Source organism: Lissotriton vulgaris, chromosome 1_1 (assembly GCF_964263255.1).
Source record: "Lissotriton vulgaris chromosome 1_1, aLisVul1.2, whole genome shotgun sequence".
NCBI classification, from domain to species: domain Eukaryota; kingdom Metazoa; phylum Chordata; class Amphibia; order Caudata; family Salamandridae; genus Lissotriton; species Lissotriton vulgaris.
Window position 1 is genome coordinate 1,612,521,065 of NC_141685.1, and position 23,524 is coordinate 1,612,544,588.

At 40.3% G+C, this 23,524-nt stretch overlaps 1 protein-coding gene across 3 annotated transcripts in view; it reads left to right on the top strand.

Annotated features, from left to right (window-relative positions):
- The window catches only part of LOC147750890 (uncharacterized), a 132,891-nt gene extending 109,887 nt beyond the window's left edge, over positions 1-23,004 (top strand). For all 3 annotated transcript variants that reach the window (XM_086918531.1, XM_086918540.1, XM_086918549.1), the window contains one exon: positions 14,170-23,004. In XM_086918531.1, coding sequence (XP_086774657.1) covers positions 14,170-19,727 — 5,558 coding nt within the window. In that variant the 3' untranslated portion in view covers positions 19,728-23,004. The remainder of the gene's footprint in view (positions 1-14,169) is intronic.
- Positions 23,005-23,524: the final 520 nt, after the last annotated feature.

Consider the following 23,524-nt stretch of genomic DNA (forward strand, 5'->3'; position numbering starts at 1 on the left):
CACCCAATTCTGCAAGTATTCATTATAAGATTGTACGCAATAAAAAGAATCGCACACTATTAGTGTGGGGAGTTCGCGATTGGTATTTTCTAGCGCCATCTTAAATGCTACTGATTCAGCTCGTTGAGCCGAGCAATCTCCTAGAGATTGTGTTTTTGTGACCATTGGTCTAAATTTACCTTTGTGCCAGCAACCTTTAACAATCGCGCACGCAGCACTGTAAGCTTGCTTACCCCCGACTGCGGGTTGTGCTGATCCGTCAGTATATATAAGACTTCCGTATTCTTCGAGAGGCAGGATTTCAATTGGCAGAGGACATTCATATTCATATTGTAAAAATTCCTGTGTTTTTAAGTTAGGATCAAATTCGTAAACTACGTCTGTTACAGCAAGAGAATTAACCCACTGGATCCATCTCGGATGCAAAGCCTTAGCATTAGGAATGCTTGCTTTAGTTACCGCTTCTAAAGCCGGTATAGGTGTTACGATTATTATTCGTTTACCTTGTGCTAGGGGCCTTTCTTTCGCTACAGCAGTCTGAACCGCAGTTAGAATTTTCTCAGTTGAACTGAATTTTATTTCAGCCTTTGTGTCCAAATGTGATTTGTATGCTATTGGTACCTTTTCTCCCTCATTAGAGGTTAGGTACGTGAATCCGCATCTTCCTGGGATGACTCGGATTACAAGATCACGTGTGTTGTCACGTGTATCTAATTTTGTTTTTGCTAACATGTCTGTTTGCAGTGATCTCAAAATTTCTGTGTGTTTTTGAGTCCAATTGATTTGTTTGAAATCAGGTTTAATTAGTTCGTAGAGAGGTTTAACCCTCTCTGCGTAATTTAGAATGTAAGTTCTTCCGAAATTCAGAAAACCTAGAATGGATTGTAAATTCTTCAGCGTTTTTGGAGCTTGGAGTACAGCGCACTTCTCTAAGAAGTTGTCCGCTAGGCTTTTCCCTTCACTTGATAATTCGTACCCTAAGAATAGTACTGTCAGATGGGCAATTCGAGACTTTTTAAAGTTGAATTTGTAACCCTCTGCTGCAAACCCAAGTATAATGGTGTTCACTCTTTTCAAGTGAGTATCCAAGTCGTCGTCTGTGAGATAAATATCATCTACGTAAGATAATGCTTCATCATCATATATTTGTAGTAACTCTGTTACTCTAGCTGAGAATAGTCCTGGGCTGTTCTTGAACCCCTGTGGGAGTCGACAGAATTTTTTCTGCGACCTAAATGCTGAGAAAGCGGTCAAATATCTGCTTTCTGGTGCAATGTTTTGACAAAAGAAACCATTAGATATGTCTAATGTCGTTTTATATTTTTTCCTAACTATGTTATTCATTAGGGCTGCACTATGCGAGTTTTGTACTGCAAATGTTTTGCAACATGCATTAAGGTGTCTGTAATCCAAAACTAGACGATATGAATTGTCTGGCTTGGAGACAGGAAACAAAGGATTGTTAATTTGAGAGGTGCATGTTTCAATCACCCCCTGGTATTCAAGTTGATCTAAGATCTCCCTGACTTGTTTTTTAGCTTCTTGCTTTATGGGATACTGCAGTTGGGCAGTTGGTTCATTTTTTAATTGGATTTTGTGAGGAGTTGAGTCCTCATCCCATTGTACATGATTTTTATATAATGCAGGTGCCTAGGCTACTGCCCATTTCCTTGCATATGTATATTTTTTATGAATCGGAATGTGATTCGAGAAGGCAGGCATAATCATTTCTTCGCCACGAGGGCACTCCCTGACAAACTCTGGGGGCCAATCTTTTTCAGCTAACAGAATATCATAGCCTTTTGAGAGCTTATCCCAAAATAGACCCTTTATTTTCCTAGTCTTATTACCCTCTATACGCAATGTTATTTCATATATTTTATGGGGCTCGCTAAGTCTGGTGTCGGCAGTTTCAACCTGAATGTATTCATTCGTGTCCACTGTCTCCAGATGACTCATCAAGATCTTGCGCGCTATACTGATTTCTGCTGCACTGTCCAACATTGTCAATGCCCACCCACCGTTTTTCAACTGTGTCCTCAGTATTCTCGGCATGGTTGATTACTCTAATACTGGCTACCTTCTTTTTCTGAAATTGAGATTTTTTACTCTGAGCAGGTTCCTTGTCTTTGGACTTGGTGTGCTCTCCTGGTTCTGACCGTCCTCTTCTTTCCGAATTCTGTGGAAAAGATCGAGAGGGACGTGTATCAATACTTTGATATCTATCAGGTTTTTTCAGATTATCCCTATTTCTAAGGTTATATCTTTTCTAAGAGGGCTCCCTCTGGGGAGACTGGCGTTCTCGAGTCGGAGTTCTTTCCCTCCGTCGAGGAGACCTTCCTCTGGACTGGAAAACTTTTACCTTGGGAGTGGATTGTTTATTTCCATCCCAGCTCTTTTTAGGAGTGTTTGAATTATTTTTAATAAATAATTTTACTAACTCTCTATAAGCCTTTGTTAATTCTCTTATGTTAACTAAGAGGTCTTCCCTTAACATTTTTCCAATGTCCGGATGGGGTGTGTAGCTGGCTAGAACCGGCCACGTTGCTCCTGGTCTACCTAGTGGACCGAGCCTGGTAATATGATCATTATGTTTTAGGGCGCCATTAAACCAGAGCAGGTGCTCTTGGAATTTTAGTGGGATTTCAGTCTCCTCGAAAGGAGCGTACTCATCCGGTGGTTTCTCTATTTTGTAATAGTGAAACTCTTTTGTTCTAGGGTTTGCCGCTGGAAAGTTTATCCATGAATAGAATACCTCTGTCTGCCGATATTCGTGTGCCTCTATCACGAAAATTACTGTACCACCTTGAGGTGTCAGTCCGTTCTCTATAAGTTTTAAAGTTATAGATTTTCTTAAGTGGACCGGGATGATAATTGCATCCGGGTCAGTCTGTAGGAGACTCGAGTCCTCCTCTATTATTAGGGATGCCAGTCTAACTGCTTCCCTTTCTTCTTCACTGTCTGTCATTTTTTATAAATGCAGGCTTTGAAGAGTTGGTCTCCAAGGAGACAAAGATTAGGTGCACAATATTTTGGAACACTGTATCCTTCAACGTTGAATAAACCAGAGCTTTACATAGGAATCTCTTCCTACTAAGGTCAGGCGGATTTTAACCTTTCACCCACTCCAGACGTCTATTGGAGTATTTACGGGAGAAAGGGGTCTGTGTGAAATATGCACGACTGAGTTACTCTAACGTCTTGCGTTAGTTTATCGCCTTTCCAAACGTTGGGCGCCATGTAGTGTAGTTCCTAGTTTCCCACTAGGCCCTGCGCATTGGAATAACATAAACAGTAGTATCGACGTAGAAGTGCGGATCTTCCAGGCCTCCACTGACTATGCTAAACTTAATTGGGTGTGTTACCAACTAGCTCAGAGGTCACTGGAAACTTTCTTCTCTGCATGGGAAGTGATCAGCTTCCCTGGCACAGACAAGAAGGGATTCAGCTTTCCAACAACCGTGCAACATGACAACTTTGCTCCTCAGCTCAAGAGTCAATCTCTAGGGTCGTGTGAAACAATAGACATGTATTTCACTCAGTTAGGTTAGTGCAGTTTACTTTCACGAGATGTAGAGAATAGAGAGACGGGCGTTTGTCAATAAAGGGTTAACATTTATTGAACAGTCTTTCTTCTCGTACAAGAGAAATGTATTGCCACAATTGCAAGACTTGTTATTATAAAAAGTACGTACAGTAAGATAAGTATTGCGAAATAATACTGTAAAAGCATTGATATGGTTTCTTAGCCATACAATGGTTTAAAAGTAATACAACATATATACAGTCATATATACATTAGGCTAAAATACTCAACTGGTGCTTCTAACTACGCCTACCCCAGTGTACCTGACCTAAGCCTAACACGTGGAAGGGGAGTAAGTAAGTAGCTTTAAGTTAAGTTGGTTTTGCCAAGGTTTGCTTCAAGAATTCTCATCTATGGGTTTAGTCAACACCATACCTCTGAATAGAATGATGGAGGTCTGGTATCTCCTTCAGGAGGCACTCGGTATCCCAGTCACCCGCCAGGGCAAACTAGAAATGCTGGAGCTGAATTTCTCTGTTCAGCGCGTCGAGGAGGAGGAGGGGGGACAGCGTCCGCAGGCAGCTTGGCATCTGCTGGGCTCTTCGCAGAGGGACGGCTGTTCAGCTCCTAAGCTCACCACACCATCGTTCGCGCTTTAGCAGCGATAATGGTATCAGTAGCTTCACCAACAGCAGCGGGGCAGCAGACTGCAGCAACAGGGTGCATACAGCATACAACAGCTAGCAACAGGCAACAGCTATTGCTTAAGGCAACGTTGGTAATATTTATACCTGACAGGTGCCTGTTTTGACGCAAGTTTGCTGGACATAAGACGTCAATTAAAGATGTCACTAGGAAGTGATAGCTATCAGTTGCTCATTAGAGTTCCATTACTAATCAAAACACAGCAAGCGGGGATTTCCAGGTTTGCTGAGTTTTTATCTTGTTGAAGAACTCGGAGTGTTAATCTAGGAATATCAGATAGTGACTTCTGCTCTGTCATTGCACTAATTGGTTGCAAAGGAAGTGGCAGAGAACTATTCTGGAATGTGGCTCTGTTCGTGTGAGGCCAGAGATGACTTTCTGAATATCGCACTTGAACGGTTATGCCAATATAGGGAATAAATGGATTTATAGCCGAATAGGGGCATAAGGTCACAGTATCGATCAGGAACCTAGATAAACACGCAACAGCTGCTGCTATGGAGCCTCCAATTTATCAGTAAAGTAAGTAAAAATAGAAGTTGGTTCTCTTTGTATGTGCATGTGTCTGTATTTGTTTTTGTGAGTGATTGAGAGTAATGAGATTGAGTGAGAATATGCGCGTGTTTGAAAGTGAGGGAGAATCAGTGAGAGAGTATAAATAAGTGAAAGTGAGTCCTATACAGCCCATACAGATAAATAACAGGGCATTAGAACCAACATTTAGTGTTCAGAATTGTTGATGGGTAGCCTGATCAAGCCTATGTAGTATACAGTGCATTAAAGAGAATATTCATACATGGAGTCATAAGTTATATTTAAAGAGTAGCTCATGGTGGGTCACTGATAGCATCTGTACTTGGCGGCAGCAGCTTTGTTTTCTAGAAGTGTCTAGAGGGAGTTCCGTATGTTTTTAGGTCTGGCTTTGGGGGTTATAATTGTGCTAAAAGTATCACTTTGGTTAATGCGAGTGCTAGATTTTATATACTTTATTTGGTAATTTGTATACAAACCCCAGTAAGACCAGAAGAGGACTGAGTGGTATTTCTCTATCTTTTCTGAAACATCCTAGAATACTGTTGTACTGAAAAAGCGTGCTCCTGGACATGTCCAGGCTAAAAGTTAGAGGTCTTCAGGTGTTGTGCTACGCTCTGGACATACCACATCTGCACACAGACCTATTGCCGTTAGATTATGAGGAAAATCCTAAGATTCTATGTAGAAGTCTGTAGAGTATTGGTTGGTTGGCAATTAGTGATATAGACCTCATGTGGGTGCAGCAATATCCCTATTGCTGGTCGGTCAATTTTATGCTAATATCTTCCTCCCATTTTATTCTGATGTGACGTGGACAGCAGACGTTTTGCCATCTGTGCTAGTTTATATAGTTTAGAAACTAAGGGCCTTATTACAAGTGGACTGGGTTCTATTGTTGGAGAGATGGCCAGTTTGTTTAATAGTGCATGTGAGGTGCATATAATGTGATCTTGCCTGTGTGTTTACTCCTGTTTCTCAAGCCACAGGAGTGCTTCTCACTGTGTTTGTTTCCTTGCAGTTTTTAATGTGTGGATTTCTTGATACAGTCCTGTAACCAATATGGCTCTGTAATGTCAATTTCCGCCACAGTGTGTGGAATTAGGGCGATATTATGGTACCAGTAATGCATAAAGTGGGCCTAGGTGCTAATGAATTAACGTTTGAAATTAGTGACTTCCAGTCCCCCTTCCATGTATGGTCTAAGTAGCGTCTCTTAATTGTTCTTCATATTAGCTTGAGTGAGGTATAGAACATGGAGAAAAACTAGTGTTGGATAGACAGGTATGTTAAGAAACTGATACAAGAATCTCGTTTTTTATTTTTTTAAATATGTTTATTGCGGCGAAGATAGTAAAAAGGCACAAATCAATACAAGAATCTAGTTAGTGCAAAAATTGATCATTGGTTTCCTATCGTTCATCATCAAAGGAGACTGATCCAGTGGTCTCCATCATACTCGACAACTCCATATTTATCTTTCATGTTAATATCCATGTCTGTGTGTATACAGATAACAACATACCTGGTCAATTTAATTTGCTACATTAACAGGTATCCTATGATACGTAATTTGGGGGTTGGAGTTAGAGGAAATAAGATTGATTCTTCCCAATTTATTGTTGGGTTGTAAAGCTAAAGAAGTTCGTACGCACGGGGTTCCATCCCAATAGCAAAAAAAATTATTGGGAAGAGCAGGCACCCGTGGCTTGTATCTCGACTTAACCGCATTGGTTGACCTAGTGTATTGTTGATGATGAGGTGTGCTGTAGGTAGCATGTACACTAAGTTTAACCAGGTTAGTAATTTTTGCTCATCCAAAATTCTTATTCTGTTATGAGCGTTCGAGGCAATCAAATGCTTTGGCTACATCTAGCAATGCAGGCCCAGCTTTCAGTTCAGGTTTTAGGTGATGAAGCATCATTTGTATTGTTCGCAAGTTGTGTGCTGTTGAGTGACAAGGTAAAAAGCCTGCCTGTTATGGCAGTACATGTTGCGGTATTAAACGCAGCATACTTTCTGCCAATATTTTGATCAATATTGTATGATCCATTGTTATTAATGAAGAGTACGAAGAGCATTTTTTTAAACACCGTTATTAAGAGTACCTCTCGCTCATGGGAGAAAGGATGCCCTCTGCCTTCACTTCTGTGAGCACGTTGAGTAGTTCACAGAAGTGAACGGGTCATCAATCAGTCAATCAAGCAATCAATCAGTATTTGTATAGCGCAGCACTGTCACCTGTAGGGGTATATGGGCACTGAGGGTGCTGTCTCCATCAAAAAAGTAGGTCTTGAGTTTCTTTCTGAAGTCTGCCAGAGAGGGTGCTGTTCATAGGTGATGGGGCAGGTTGTTCCATGTCTTGGCAGCGTTTTAGGAGAAGGAGTGGCTCCTGCTGCAAAGGATTCTGGGTGTGTGCGAGGGTGAGCGAGGCGGAGCACATGTGTCTTGCAGGCAGGTGGTAGGTCAGTCAATGTTTGATGTAGGATGGCTCTTGGTTGTGTAGACCTTTGTATGGGTGTGTGAGGATCTTGAATTGGCATCTCTTCTGGATGGGTAACCAGTGGAGGTTTCAGAGGTGAGGGGGATGTTCAGGAGGAGTCTGGCTGCAGTGCTCTGTATTGTCTGGAGTCTTTTTAGGAGCTGGGTGGAAATTCCGGGGTTGAGAGCATTGCCATAGTCAAGGCGGCTGGTGATGGGAGGCCTGCGTGACGGTCTTTTTGGTGTTGATTGGGATCCATCTGAAGATTCTGCGTAGCATGCGAAGAGGGTGGAAGTAGGAGGAGGTGCCTGCGTTAACATTTCATGGTCCGTTGGCTGTTGTGAATGATGCTGAGGTTCCGTGGTGGTCCGGCAGTACGGGTGTTGTTCCGAGTTCTGCTGGCCACCAGCTGTGGTCCCATGTAGAGGTGTTCTGCCTGAAGATCAATACTTCTGTTTTGTCGGAGTTGAGTGTGAGGCAGCTTTCTCCCATCGATTTGGCTACGTTGGTCATGGCATTGCAGAAGTTGGTTTTTGCTTTGAAAGGGCCCTTGGTGAGAGAGAGGATAAATGGAGTGTCGTCAGCGTAGGAGATTATGTTGAGTCCGTGGGATTTGATGATGTCTGCGAGAGGGGATCATGTAGATTTTGGAAAGGGTGGGGCTGAAGGATGATCCTTGGGGGATGCCCCATATGATGTCTTTAAGTGCAGAGGCAAGAAGCAATCCACTTGAGGGCGTTTTGCTGCATGCCGGTGTTGTGGAGTCTCTTTAAGAAGGTGTATTGGGAGACTGTATCGAACGCAGCAGAGTAGTCGAGGAGGATCAGGGCTACTGTTTCTCCGCAGTCGTGGAGGGTTCTGATGTCATCGGTGGCAGCAAACAGCGCAGGGTCATTGCTGTGGTTGCAACGGAATCCTGATAGTGAGGCATCAAGAAGGTGTTCCAGGTATTCGGTGAGCTGTTGGTTGATGTCTTTCTTGAATACTTTATTTGGGTAGGGGAGCAGAGAGATTGGTCGGTAATTGTTTAGGCTGCTGGGTTTGGCAGAGGGCTTCTTTAGGAGGGGTCTGACGTCTGCGTGTTTCCAACTATCTGGGAAGCTTGCTGTGGAAATGGAGGTGTTGAGAATGCTAATGAGTTCCATGCTGATTGGGTTGTCTCTGAGGTTGAAGAGATGGTGTGGGCAGGGGCCGGTGGGTGCCCCAGGGTGGATGGACGACAAGATGGCTTTGGTAGTCTCAGTAGTGATCGGAGACCAGATGGTTATTGTTGGGCTGGTGTTCGAGAGATGTGGGTTGGGGGTCAAAGTTGTTGTAGATAATGGCAATCTTGCTGTGGAAGTAGTCTGAAAGGGTGTCGCATAGTTCTTGGGAGGGGTGGATGTCAGTTGAGTTGGGGAATTCCTTGACAGTTTTGAAGAGTTCTTTAGTGTGGTTGGTCTCCGTGTTGATACGGTTGATGATGGCTGCTCTCTTGTCTTCCTTGATGCAAAGGTGGTAGTTGCTAAGGGCTGCTTTATGAGCGGTTCTGTTAGTTAGGTCCTTAGTGATGCACTATCGCTTCTCGAGTCAGTGGCAGTTGTGCTTTGTGGTGCTGAGCTCTGGGGTGTAACATATGCCTCACCTTGAATCCGAACACAAGCAGCCCATTACTGGCTTTGCCCAATTTGTGGCTCTTCAATCGGGTTTCCTTTGGTTTCTGTAGCACAGTGAGCAGGGACTCATGTCTGGGCATACCTGTCACACTTAAGGCTTTGTGCTATAGTATACAAAAAAGTGATGGGTGGAATGTTTATTGGGCTCTCTAAGGGTGGCAGGAGAAATGGCAAAACCTAGTGTTATGCAACATCAAGTTAACACTTACCTTAATGGGGTTGGAGCCTTACTTATCCTTTGTACCAGAAAGCTTTGATTGGATGCTCCTCACAAGATTTAGACTGGGTAACGTTCATAGATTATTGACAATACGAAACATGAACGATTGGTCCCGAAATTTGATATTCTGCCCCTGTGATAATTATTCTGTGCAGTCCACGAGTCATTTGTTTTTTTCTTTGTAAATTTTATGTAGAGTTTAGGAAAGTGTGGATACTTCACTTTTAAAACGTCAAGGTATAAGACAATGCCACCCAGCTTTCATTTGGTTGCAGCTACTGGTAGATGAACATATTGCGTGGAGGGTGGCAACGTTTTTAAAAAGGTCGATTCAGCAGAGGAAATACATGTCATTTAAGATCCTGTAAGTGCATGGGCAAGTTCTCCCTTGACGATATTAGTCTTAAAATGTTATTGATTCTTAGTTTGTAAATCGTGTTATCTGTTAATAGTTTTTATATTATGAATGCTTATGATGACATTTTATCTGTGTTAATGTATTTGCTTTTATGATTGGTTTAACAACAAATACATCTTTCCTTGACTTGACTTGAATCCTTATCAACCGATAAGAGGGAGAAGAGTTTTGACTTAGTACAGTGGGATTCGGACCCAAAGTGAAGGTTGCCTCTCTTTACTTAGGAATTTCTTTCCATTTTATGGAGAAGCCACTATAAACATATAATTTCTAGTGAGTAAATAAGTACCAGTACATACACTCTCATATGGCTTTCCCATTGTGTGGAGGTGTGTGTGTTGGTATCACGGAGGAGCAAATGCTACTCTGGTGCTGTTCCTGAGTTAAGGAATGGAAATGCACTTTCTAATTTCTTTAATACATTTTGAGCCGTTTATGGAATTTGCACCAAATTTAGCAACGATTTGATGAACTATACTGTTTTATTGACTCTTACTGAATTTGTTGTTTGTCATAGAGGTATCTACTAGGTTTCGAGTTCGCCTCTCTAACAACGAATGTATTTCTGCTTCATATGAATGTGATAACTACAAAAATAACCACAGTGTAACCCATGGGTTGCATCCTGGTTATACTTTAGTAAAGATGTTTTTCTTTTGTGATCTGATTAATCGAATGAGATTCTTAGATTTGTAAGAGAGGTTGGGAAGAGATCGTTCCACGTTTTTCCACAACCGCTGTGAGAATATGCGAGACTGTTGCAACATCTTCCCAAGTTTATTCACTAATCTCTGCTCACTGACAGATCAAATAGGGCACTGAGCATGCAATCTATTAGCACTATGCTTGCGATAGTATTCACCTACCGCACACTGCGGATCGTCACGAACAATGCTTTCTATTTTCTGCATGCACTACTTCACCTAATGATAAACAATAGGTATGCCCCTCAAAAGAATTTTATAATCAGTCCTTTCTTGGCGTAATGACCTTAAACACCTAATTGACATATAACTTTGATGAAGGCACACCCCTGTCCAGGTTTCCCTTTACTGCTTCTATCTCTTTAAATCTGTCTAGCCTGAATGACGTTTACGTCACCCAGGGGGCCGGACGCTACTTAAAGCACATGCACTTCCGGGTCACGTGTTCGCACTTCGAACACGGAGACCCGGGAGAAGAGGAAAGAAACAAGACGTCCACAAGGTAACGCAACCGCGGAGTCTTTCTTGGGGGCTTGATTTTTTGCCAACTAGCTACAGTTTGGAGATTTTAACCCGCCTGTCCGGATTGCTTGTCTTACAGACACCAAGTCCGGACGAGGCTACGGAGCAATCCCCATTGATCGAGACATATCAGAATTACAGGTAGGCTGCCTGAATTCATGTCCCGAGTACAACGTAGAGACACATGCTTTGTGCCAGCATGCTTATATTCCAATCTAACATGACCCACATATATCGTATTTCAGATACAAAGTGACTGACATCTATACCTTCCCCCGGGCGACCCACAACAAGCGCATTACGCTTGCAAGGTAACATGACACACCCAATGAGAACAGTAATTCTTGTCTTTTAAGGATTTCACTTAAATAGTGGCTTTTACTTTACAATACTTTGAGCGTTCCAAATAGAATGTGGCGTCATTTTACTAGACAAAAGTAATAAAAATGTTTCACGGTTGTCAGCAATCCCAACATACTTTGTTCTGGGAAATCTTTATGCTAGCTCAAAGGAGCTGTTGCAATGTTGTCCAACATATAATCACTTGGTGCAGGTTGAGTCCTCAGACTAGAGGAGCGCAAACATAAGAAGGCACCTATTACAATTCGCTGTCTACAATAATAACTATGATTAGCACCACTAATCCACTTTCCTAACACCAAAAAATATTTAACTATATATTTTTCAACTTTATTGCAGCCATTGCACTTTACTTCTTAATAGGGATTGGATGGTCTTGGGCCCTTCCGGGTCGGAAGTATCACCGGAAGAGCGGTGAGCTTTCCGTGTTTTATTCTATATCGCTACTTAACTCTTATTCTGAATTTACTGATGAAAAGAACCTTTATCTTTATTGTGATTTACTAGAGCAAACCTTAAGTCTGTGCCTAGTCACGTGATTAATCTACAATTACTTACATCTGTATTCATCTAACTTTCCGACCTTTCTTCCTTTCTTCCCCCCTTCTTTCCCATTGTCTTTCCTTCTCTTGTTTCTCAAAATCTACCCATCTCTATTAATCACGACAGACCGCATAGTTCAAACACAACCAATGGAGGTATGTGTCGAAATTTTCTACTACTGTGTCACTAAGCACCTATTGCACGCATGATCTCTCACATCGGCATAGAACTTAGTTTAGCACTTCACCGTGCACAACTTTGAACCAACAGCACAAGATATACACGCGAATTCACGTCATCAATTAGGGTGCTTAAGTGCACGACAGCTCACCTCAAATGCATGGTATACATGAGCTATTTTTGAGCACCTTAGCACACTAAAGGATGTTTTCCCACAACCATCTCAAGGGCATAGACCTATGCATGAGATTATCCAATGTGATGCTTGTCTCAACTGCTGACCTGAAGTGGTATTCAAGGTCGAACATACAAATGTACATATCCCCAAGTATAGCTCCTTGTTTTCTGTATTATTTCCAGCCCTGAAGATTCGCGAGATGCGATGAAACACGTGTCGGCTGGTTGTTCATAAGCTGTGTATGATTAAAACAAGGAGACCAAGACTTCTTTATTGACACCTATTCATTTATTCATAACAATTTGCATATTATTGTTGTTTCTCTGCATTATATTGAACATTTGTGTTTGGACATTGTATCCATTTTTGTACCTGTCAAGTGTGTGCATAGGGTATGTTTTCTCTTGTCACGTTGGATTAGTACAGCTCGCTGGCTTCTCCTTTGAGTGGTTATATGGTTGTCCACTCACCCAGTTGCACCACACTCCACTTGGTCCTACAGTGCTTCCATACTGGCAGTGCGCCCTTTCTCTGACATCCAAAAACCATCCTTCCTTCAAATCAAGTTAACACTTACCTTAATGGGGTTGGAGCCTTACTTATCCTTTGTACCAGAAAGCTTTGATTGGATGCTCCTCACAAGATTTAGACTGGGTAACGTTCATAGATTATTGACAATACGAAACATGAACGATTGGTCCCGAAATTTGATATTCTGCCCCTGTGATAATTATTCTGTGCAGTCCACGAGTCATTTGTTTTTTTCTTTGTAAATTTTATGTAGAGTTTAGGAAAGTGTGGATACTTCACTTTTAAAACGTCAAGGTATAAGACAATGCCACCCAGCTTTCATTTGGTTGCAGCTACTGGTAGATGAACATATTGCGTGGAGGGTGGCAAAGTTTTTAAAAAGGTCGATTCAGCAGAGGAAATGCATGTCATTTAAGATCCTGTAAGTGCATGGGCAAGTTCTCCCTTGACGATATTAGTCTTAAAATGTTATTGATTCTTAGTTTGTAAATCGTTTTATCTGTTAATAGTTTTTAGATTATGAATGCTTATGATGACATTTTATCTGTGTTAATGTATTTGCTTTTATGATTGGTTTAACAACAAATACATCTTTCCTTGACTTGACTTGAATCCTTATCAACCGATAAGAGGGAGAAGAGTTTTGACTTAGTACAGTGGGATTCGGACCCAAAGTGAAGGTTGCCTCTCTTTACTTAGGAATTTCTTTCCATTTTATGGAGAAGCCACTATAAACATATAATTTCTAGTGAGTAAATAAGTACCAGTACATACACTCTCATATGGCTTTCCCATTGTGTGGAGGTGTGTGTGTTGGTATCACGGAGGAGCAAATGCTACTCTGGTGCTGTTCCTGAGTTAAGGAATGGAAATGCACTTTCTAATTTCTTTAATACATTTTGAGCCGTTTATGGAATTTGCACCAAATTTAGCTCGAGCTCAGTCAGTCTAACTATGGATTGGCATAACACTTTTTGCACAGTTTGGTTAGGTGGTCAAACGTTATTCAGAAACAAACTCTTTGGATGTGCATACAAAATACCCATGTTCAGTTCTGCTCTCTCCTTCATCACAAATTCCTGATAGATTCGGCCCAAAACCAAGTTAAAGGCCTCACAAGTGTCCGAATGAAATACAATAATTAGATTTTAATGCACATACTTTGAGGCAGCCTCAGTGATTAACTTTTTTGCATATTATAAATGACCTACAACACAACAGGACTTCATCTTATGGCAAATAAATATGTTATGTTATGTTTGCTTGGGTATGCTTTAAATTACTGATTATTGCAATTTGAATACAGGCATGTGACCGTATAAAAATGCACTTTCACTAGAATAACATGTCTTGGCGCTTTGGGTGTTAACCTTCAACGTGATGCAGTTCAGTTTTATTACAGAACACTTCACAAATGTATACAATCAAATGAGCCCATCGGGGCAAATTAGGTTATGGAAAATTATGGACATTTACTTGTGAATATGTTGGTTTTCACTTATGTTTTTGTCTCCCTGATTCTAAATCAAAACATTTAAGTGCCCTAGGTGATGTAGAAGTATCACAGTTGTTGAAAAGCATTGTAATGAATTCTAATTTCTTTCAAACCAACAGAAACATCAACTGCTGGAAAACTTGCACCAAATGAGATGCCCTCAGGAGAAGTCCTGAAAAATAATTTGCAAGTTGAATGCTTGAAAATATTGGATAACCGTTTGAACAAGCAGGAAACCCCTACACACACTGATGATGTTCAATTCGGCGTCTGCAGAGGAAGCTCCATTCACTTTTCCGTTCACAAACTGAGACCATCCCCTAAGCAACAACAAGACTCCGGCCTTTTACTTAAGAAGACACCACAGTGCAAATCAACCATACAAATAAAGCAAATGTCCAACGCAAGAGATGAACTGTCATGCAGCGAGGTTACTGTAATGACGTCAGAGAAACTAGCTGCTGCTAAAGACCAGGCTATTTCTATACAGAGAAAAACATATAGGTGTATTGAATGGGGTAATTGGTTTGGTCGGTTAACAAAGTTGGTTGCATACCATCAAACACACTTAAGTGTAAACCCCTTTGAGTATAAGGAATGTGATTTAGCTTTGAAACGCTTTCCACATCTGAACTTGAACCATCAAATGCACTCATTAGAAAAACTTTATACCTGCAACTATTGTGGAAGGAGGTTCAGACATTTATCAAATTTTAACAGGCATCAGCGAATTCACATAGGAGAGAAACCATATTTATGTTGTGAATGCGGGAGGTCCTTTAGCCTGTCATCATCTCTTTGGGCACACCAACAGGCACACCTCCAAGTGAAACTGTATACCTGTATAGCATGTCGAGATCAATTCAGTGATTTGTTAGCCTTAGCCCAGCACCAGTTGATACATGCAAGAAAGAAATTATTTGCATGCAGTAAATGCGGCCGGAGTTTGATCATTTCATTATCTCCAAAAAAGCACCAGCCAATCATCTTAAAAGATAACTTGTTTACACACAGCAAAGAAGGGAATTCTTTTAATTTCCATTTAGACTTTACAAAGCATCCAGGATACCATAAATTTGATATTAAAATGGCCGGTACGCATCACTGTACAAAATGCAGAAAAACTTGTGAAAGTAGATTAGCTTTGATAAAACACCAGGTAGTTCATACAAGAACAAAACAGTTCCTTTGTTCTCTATGCAGGAAGATATTCTTATGCTACTCCTCTTTAGCAGTGCACAAGCAAATCCATTTAGGATTCAAACCTTACAAATGTGCTGAATGTGGTAGGGCTTTTGTCAGGTCATCCTATCTAATCATGCATCGGAAGATACATTGGAGAATGCAGATAACATGCAAAAAATGTGGGAAGGGTTTCAGGCGATTGACATCCTTAAGAAGGCACAGACAAAGTCATAAAGGACTTAATTATGGAGAGTGTACCAAATGTGTGAAAGAAAACATCAGTAGAACTGCTTTCTTGCCGTCTTTATCCCAACATGCTACACACAGAAGTCTAGCCCAAAGTAGAGAATCTAAATCAGGAGACCAAGTTAAATCCATCACTTACGATGAAAGTGGAAAGATGCACCACCGAGTACATGAAAAGCTGAGTAATCCATGCAATGAATGTAGGAAGAATTATCGATTAATCTCTTCCTTCATGAAACAAAAATATGTGTACTTGAGATCAAAACTTGACACAAATACCTACTTTCAAAAAAGATTATTGGATTGTCCAGCCCAAACACACCACCTGCAGGCAGAGGTAAAGGAGAAACAGAATGCTTGTGATGAAGGTGGGAAAAATGGTAAGCAGGTTTTGAGCACCAGCAGAAGTCTGCGAAGACATATAGAGAAACAACCAATTACCAATAATGATGGCAGACACTGTCATAATCCCTATTCTTATATTAAGGTATTTAAACATTCTTCCAGGCCTGAGAAACCATCAGTAATTAGGTACAAATGTAAAGAATGTAGGAGGACCTTTCGATGTAGATCTGTTTTGGTACAACATAGGAAAATACACAAAACAGGAAAACTTTACAAATGTCTTCAATGTGGAAAGATGTTAAGTTGGCAGTCTAACTTTGCTGTACACTTAAAAACACATAGAGGAAGGAAGCCATACAAATGTAATGAGTGTTGTATGACGGTCATCAGCTCAACCCATCGAAATGTATACCGACAAGCACACACTGTGGAGAAATCATATAAATGCAAACAATGTGGGAAAACCTTTAGACTGTCTACCTCAGCCAAACCCATGAAAACTCACCATGAGGAACACTTATGCAATGAATGTGAAAAATCACTGCTGTTATCCAATCTGACCACAGGCAACCTAAAAAACAAAAAAGCTGATTTAGAGAAGGAAACCCAGGATAAAGATTTTTCTCAACAAAAAACAACCTTTTTTTGTAAACAATGTGGAAAGAATTTCAAGGATTCAGTACATCTGGTAAGGCACAAAGAAATGCACTTGAGAAAAACACGTTACCCATGCATTGAATGCGGAAAGAGTTTTACCCGATCAACATCTTTGGTAACACACCAACGAATACATACTGGAGAGAAACCTTATGCATGCAGTGAATGTGGAAAGAGATTTACAGACTTATCCGGCCATTTGAGACATAAGCGGGTGCACACTGGAGAGAAACCCTATTCTTGTGATGAATGTGGGAAGAATTTTAAGCAGTCATCAAGTATAGTACACCATAAACATAAACACAACAAAGAAAGAAGTTATACTTGCAAACATTGTGGGAAACATTTCATTCATGAAACAAGTTTAAGAAAACATGAGGGATTCCACATGTCACATAAAATGTTGCAGAAAAAGAATACATTGAAACAATCTAAAAGTAAAATTGTATATAGGTCGAATTTGGTCAAACACTTCCAATCTCATAGGAGATATAAAGTGAAAAACAATAACAATGCGCTCCTTGCAGTCATTGACCCTGAGACAAAAAAGCTACACATATGCACTGTCTGTGGAAAGTCTCTTAGCTGGCAAACAAACCTTACAGCGCATATGAGAATACACACAGGTGAGAAACCGTATCAGTGTGAAGAATGTGGAAGGGCTTTCATTAGTTCTACACATCTGACTCTGCACCGGCGCACACACACAGGTGAGAAACCTTACAAATGTAATGACTGCAGCATGAGTTTTACCCAGTCTTCAAGCTTAAGCAAACACCGGCGAACTCACACTGGAGAGAAACCTTACTTGTGCAGTGAATGTGGAAAGACATTCACTTCCTCGTCTGCCCTTTTGTCCCATCAGCGCAGACACAAAAAAGAGAAATCTTTTACTTGTAACGATTGTGGAAAGAATTTCAAGCGCTCTTCACACCTTGTGAAACATCAGCGCATACATTCTAGAAAAAGATCTCTTCTAAGCTACCAACAAAGTGAGATTGGAGGCAAAAGGTACACCTGTAAGGATTGCAACATGGGTTTCAACCGCAGATCACACATGATCATGCACCAGCGAGTACACACAGGAGAGAAACCATATATATGTGATATATGTGGTAAGTGTTTTAGCCAGTCATCCAGCCTCAACAAGCACAGACATATACACACTGATAAGAAGCCACACTCATGCAATGAGTGCGGGAAGAGTTTTAGCCAAGCAATTTCACTAACTACTCATCAGAAAACTCACAGTGGGGAGAAAATTTATCAGTGTAGTGAATGCGGAAAATGTTTCAGTGAGGCGTCTGATCTCTTAAACCATGAAGAAATCCACTCTGAAAAACATGCATATGAATGTACGAAATGTGACAAGACATTTGAAAACAGCTTATCCTTTGAGGTACACAAAAAAAGTCACACAGTAGAAAAAATGACTGGTTCTAACAGTGCCAGTGTTATCCAGACATCGGCCTGCGCTGACCCTCAGGAACATCCAACAGGGCAGATGTTGTATCCTTGCAATGAATGCACAAAAAGTTTCCGTTTGTTGTCAAATTTAACAGCACATCGGCAAATACATAGAAGGGAAAAACCTTACAAATGTGATGAGTGTGATTTGACTTTTAGTCAGTTATCACAACTAAACTCTCATCAGCGAACACACAAAGGAGCAAAATCTTATACATGTGACGAGTGTTCAAAGTGCTTCACCCAGTCATCATCATTAATTCGACACCAGCGAATACACACTGGTGAAAAACCTTACAAATGTGGGGAATGTGAGAAGAGTTTTTGCAGACTACCTACCTTGATTTCACACCAGCGTGTTCATACAGGAGAAAAAACATATAAGTGCACTGAATGTGGGGAGCGCTTTAGCCAGAACTCAACATTTTTAAGACATCAGAAAACTCATGCAGATGGAAGTATTTACAGATGTAATGAATGTAGGAGGATATTCAAATACATGTCAACTTTGAAAATTCACCAAAGGACTCACACAGCGACAGATCTTTGCATTAACAGTGACAATGATATCAATGTTCACATGGTATCTGCCTTAGTGGTTAACAAGCAAACTTGCAGTGATGATAAACCATTTGCATGTACGGAATGTGGAAAACGTTTCATTTGGTCATCAAACTTGGCTGCTCATCAACGAATACACACAGGAGAGAAGCCCTACAAATGCAATGTATGTGACATGGCTTTTGGACGACTATCACATTTAAACATGCACACACGGAAACACACAGGTGAGAAACCGTATGCATGCAATGAATGTGGGAGGACATTTGGCCAAACGCAAACCCTTGCCAGACATCTGCAAATACATACAGGGGAAAAACCATACACATGCAGTGAGTGTGGGAAGAGTTTTAGCCGATCATCATCCCTGTATGTTCATCAGCGCATACATGAAAGAGAAAAAGTGTATAAGTGCAATGAATGTGATGCAAGTTTTAGCCAGTCATCAGCCTTGGTCACACACCAGCAGACACATAAGGAGAAACCTTATGCATGCAATGTATGTGATACACGTTTTAATCAGATCTCAAATCTTCAGTTTCACCAGAAAACCCACACAGCTGGTTATTCATACAAATGTAAGGAATGTAATAAGATCTTTAAGTACAGCTCATCACTGCGCATGCATGAGAGAACCCACAAGAACAAGAAATTATGCATGGACATTAATAATGAGGGAAGCATAAATAACTCTGCAACCTTCAAAAAAGATCCACAAACTGACACAGCACAAAAAAAATACACATGTTCTGAATGCATGAAAAGCTTTGCACGCTTATCAATGTTAAACAAACATAAAGATTGTCACACTAGAGAGAAACAGTACGTATGCCAAGAGTGCGGTAAAGAATTTCATTGGTCGTCCTCGCTAGTTGCACACCGACGTATACACTCGGGGGAGAAGCCACACAAGTGCAGTGAATGTGATATGGCTTTCAAAAGTGCATCACACCTGACTATGCACCGCCGAACACACACAGGTGAGAAGCCTTACACATGCTTTGATTGTGGGAAGAGTTTCACTCAGTCCTCAACTCTAGGTAAACATCAGCGGATTCACACAGGAGAGAAATCCAGTCTTTGCAGTGAATGTGGAAAGAGTTTTAGTCGATTATCATCCTTAATCCGACATCTGGAAACGCACTCTGGAGAGGCCACAACCTGTTCAAACAAAGTCTATCCGAAAAAAGTTGCTGTTTCTGAGAATTCCAGGTAGAGCATACAATGAAGCCATTTGGTTCTATAAAATGAGATTACATTCTGTTTGCAAATCAAATGAAGATGTGACTGCCCCAGATGACCAAGCAGGTTCTTTCATGACTCCTGGGGATAAGGACTCAGAGGAGTAAAGAGCCTAATTTCTGAAACAAATCACCAAACCCATGCTTGATACTAGATGAAATTGGAGGTAAAACATTGATAAAAATGCAGTGCTAGAGTATAGATTTTGGGCAGGAGAGGGAACATAGAAATACATTTTGGAGATGGAGAAAGCTGTGACAAAACAGAAAATAGATTTGAATATATAAAGTGCCTGTTATTCATCACTTTTCGGTTTTATGCTACAGTTATGTAATACAAAGCCATATTGCATCCCACGAGCAGTGTGTTAGTTGTGCTTTACGTAATTTCACTGTGCCCTCCTGTCTGTCATTGTTGACCTGGCTGCAGATATTCAATTTAAATATGGAAATATTCAAACATATGGATGCAATTTCATTATTGAGCAAGATTGCACGCAACTGAATAGAGAACATTGCTTAATATTGTCGAATCACCAGGAAACTACTGTTTCTGCCAAAAGAGAAACAAACAGGTTTCAAAATCTAAATAAATATAAGGACCCTAGAAAGTATGGTGGAACATAAAGGGACATGAGCAAAAGTAGCTTAGAAATTGGAACTGAAATCTCCTGCAGATAGGTTGAAATGGCAACCCATTATTGCCGCTCTACAAAATGGTTCACTGCAAATCTGAGGAAAAATAGCCATAGTAATGCTACCACTTGTAACTGGAGAAGATCACATAGTTTGTGCCTTCCTTTGCTGTACTCAAAGGAGACAAACAGAACACAGAAAAAAGGAAATTCACAGGATGCAGCTTCACCTTTTTCAGTGCCAGAGGCTAGAGTGCTACACCACACCAAATTGCATAAGCCTATATTGACTTTATCTGTTTAGAAATTGTAGGGCTAACTACTGAAAAGTAAACTGCTAAAACATTCTGCACTGAAGTAGCATCTCCAGCGTTTGAAAGGTATAAAAGTTATAAATACCAGAAGATGCAGTCTGTGTCTGTAGAGTAGAATAGGGACAAGCCTCATACTTATCGACAAGATCTTTAGCTTGACTTTTGAATTAGTACATTTATATCAGATGCTTAATGTGCACACCTGTGACCGTGCATTCGATTCTGAAGATTGTTTCGTCCAAGACACTATCTTATATACCACAATATCATTTATATTCCTCCTGTAGTTTCAATGCTAAATCTAAACACACCTTAAAAATGCAGAAATACGTGTTACAAAATTGAAAGAAATATGCTGTTCGCACTACTTCCCACTGTAAAGTTGGTATCCATTAGGAACCATGGAAGTGTGTGCTAACAATGACTCCTCAACCAAAAGTTGGGCCATACCATAGGCTTGCACTGAAAATATATTACCCAGAATGATAATGTAGTCCTATTCACCTCGACAGATGCTGTAACTGTTGAAATTCTTCCACAACTTGTAGAAAATATTAACATGGTTTTTAAGGTCTGCACAATTTCTATACGTCGATGCACTTTATAGAAAATGTGTTAACCGGTTTAGGAGATTATACTTTCCATTGAAACAGTAAACACAAGATTGACATACATATTTGAAATGGCCAATGATCGGGCCTGAATGATTGCTGAAGCGATGCGTTTAGACCTAAAGGACTGACATCATGGTTTGTGCGTGATGAACATTCATCTACAGATAAATTGCATGAGACGTATACACTCAAAGCTCAACTGGCTCACCTAGTTTATCTGGTAGCGCTCACTTAATTCCAGTTTTCTCAGCAGTCGATACATTGTGGCAGTTATGGTGATTTTTGTTTGAGTAACTTTTTTTTGAGTAACTTTTGTACAGATTCTGCTAACTTAATCTTTCATACAGTAGCAACAAAAAAAATCATATCAAGCAAGGAACTGAATACCCCTAACGTGATCGACCGATTCAATTTGTTACACATCTTGTGCTAGTTTGTCTTAATCAGCCAGCTTAGTTCACATTTCTGTGTTACCTTCCTTGCTCTGTAGCACATTCATTTTTAACGGAATATAATGAAGTGCACATCTTTTTTTATCATTCTTAGGTCAAAGGTCACCATAATGGTGACATTGCGGCACTCTTTCATCCGAAAGTGTGAAGTACATTGTAGCCTACGTGTCAGCTCAGCTTTGTGAGGGCACAGGTTTTAATCCTGACTAAAATGTAGTAAAGATGTTTGTTTCTTGTTCAGCTGACTGCTGCCTAAATCCTCCAGTTCAAATATTAGACTCATTTATACAAACTAGCAGGCCTACGTCACTCTAGATTTTTATTGCCATCCGAATGCCCTAAGGCAAGTGTTTCACTTTATACGCTCTTCTGTGAAGACAGTAGCCAAGAAACTGTGGACTAAAACGGACAAATAGTTTAAATAGGGGAACTCTTTCTGTTTTGGATGGGAACTCGTTCGTTTAAGAATGCTTCTCATAAACCATGTTTTGTATTTCTAATTGTATGCAGCAGGTAATTAGGCTTTGTGTTTTCTAAGTGTTTTGTAGCTGGTTTACAATATGAAAATGTTTGGAGTAATTTAAACATATATTTGTGTGTGGTGGGTTTAGAGGACTATAATTTCCAGTTTCAAATTAAATTACTGTTTTTTACTAATAATTAATTTTATTGATAAGAAGGCCAACAGTAATAACATTACATTTCAATTCCATACAAACAATTTAAAATACTATTATAATAATAAATGTTAAATTGTCCATGAAAAATGAATATACATTCAAAAATTGTTTTAAAAACTGTAACAACCAGTTATATAGGTGGTGTACAAATGAACATTATGCCATTCTGAGTACCGGACACTTCATTAAGCAGATTTTTTTTAAAAAATAGCAGTGAAACTAATGTAATAGACTTATTTTGGAGATGTATCAACTATTGACTAGAGAGATTCTCTCTGTGCCTGCCCATATTTCCGATAGCTGCCAACAACGGGATTACCAGTAACCAATTTGAACTTTCGTAGGTAGAGCTATGGAAGTACATAAAAAGAGAGCCATTCTTCAGCAAGGAAGAGCTTGAAGACCACTCAGTTTAGAGTGTCGAGTTATACCACTATCGTAAACACGTTTATACAAGATCTCCATTTGCGAAACTTCTGCAAAGGCTCCTTTCAACAAATTAACATTTATGAGTCTACTCCATTCTTTTGACTGAAAATAAATGTTGTTTTCACTATTCAGAATAGTGAATGTTTCTCTTTATTTTCTCAATACTACAAATAAGTGAAATGCCACTACTGTTGACAAAGAGGACTTTTACTTTGATCCAGATACTATTCACCACCCCATCTAATTATAATTTGTGCCATCTCTCTGTTTATGCCTCTTTGCTAGTTTTGTCTTTAGTTTCTCTCTTTTCTGAACCCGTTTGCTCTGTTTCTCTTAGCTTTGTTCTGTTCCTCTTGTTTCTTACCTCTTTGCTATCGTGTGTTCCCTTTGTTTTGAGCCTTCTTCACTTTGTGCCTCTTTTTGTGGCATCACCCCCCGAATTGTTCGAGCTAGAACCGGGGGTCGCTCTATCAAGGTATTGGCACCCGGACTCTGGAATTCTCTTCCAGTGTCTATTAGAGGCATTCATACCCATTTAGCTTTTAGAAAGGCTATAAAAACCTGGTTATTCCCGATCTAATCGCACTTCCTCGCTGCTCCTCTACCGTACAATGTGTTACCTGGGTAGCGCTGGGACGCCCCATCACA